This window comes from Sinocyclocheilus grahami, unplaced genomic scaffold (assembly GCF_001515645.1).
Source record: "Sinocyclocheilus grahami isolate Dianchi unplaced genomic scaffold, SAMN03320097.WGS_v1.1 scaffold390.1, whole genome shotgun sequence".
Taxonomy (NCBI): Eukaryota; Metazoa; Chordata; class Actinopteri; order Cypriniformes; family Cyprinidae; genus Sinocyclocheilus; species Sinocyclocheilus grahami.
Genome location: NW_015505569.1, coordinates 5,452 through 6,195, shown reverse-complemented (window position 1 = coordinate 6,195; position 744 = coordinate 5,452). Strand labels below are relative to the sequence as shown.

The following is a 744-nucleotide window of genomic DNA, read 5'->3' as shown; positions in this document are numbered from 1 at the left end:
TGTGTGTGTGTGTGTGTGTGTGTGAGAGAGTGTGTGTTGTGACCATCTGTCATGTTATAACAGTGTTTTGGACGTGGGTCCATTTAAAGGTTTGCATCTTTTGACCAATGATTTTTCCTGTCATTGGGTCTCATTCGCTAAGTCTGTGTATGAACTCCTGATCCATCCATCAGAACTGTTTGTGTTTATAGCACTGCACTGATTCTGAAGAGCTCTCTGCATGCTTCTGTCAGTAGCTGATGTAAGGATGTTAGCAGGTTTTGTGCTCGCTGCGTCTGAACGCTGATGCTGTTTTCCGCGGCAGGCGATGGTGGAGACGGTGAATAACCTGCTGCAGCCGCAGGCGCGGACGGCATGGATGGAGCTCTCGAGCGGAGATCAGCTGCGTGCCGCCACCATGCTGCTGGACACCGTCGAGCAGGGCGCCTTCGTGCTCGCAGACAACCTGCTGAAGACCGACGTTGTGCAGGAAAACACCGAAAACATCCGTGAGTCTTTCAGTGCATTCAGTGGATGTTGTTCATGCATTCATCATCAGTCGAACACTTGACCTTGCTGTCGCTAGCGTCCAACAGCAGCAGATGACATGAAATCATACATTTATCTTCTCATCATCGGGTGGAGTGTGTTCTCTTCCCACAGATAAGAGTCAGAAACAAGGTGCTTAACCTTCAGAAAATACGAATTGTCAGCCAAAGGTTATAAGAGCTGCTCTACATTTGCATTTCTCTTGGGAAAAAAAAA

The 744-nt window shown here is 48.1% G+C and overlaps 1 protein-coding gene across 1 annotated transcript in view; it reads left to right on the top strand.

The window, feature by feature from the left end:
- The window catches only part of LOC107550169 (adhesion G protein-coupled receptor L3-like), a gene marked incomplete at its 3' end in the record, with an annotated part of 105,164 nt that overhangs the window by 99,293 nt on the left and 5,127 nt on the right, over positions 1 to 744 (top strand). Inside the window, exon 8 of the mRNA XM_016231405.1 lies at positions 305 to 488. Coding sequence (XP_016086891.1) covers positions 305 to 488 — 184 coding nt within the window. The remainder of the gene's footprint in view (positions 1 to 304; positions 489 to 744) is intronic.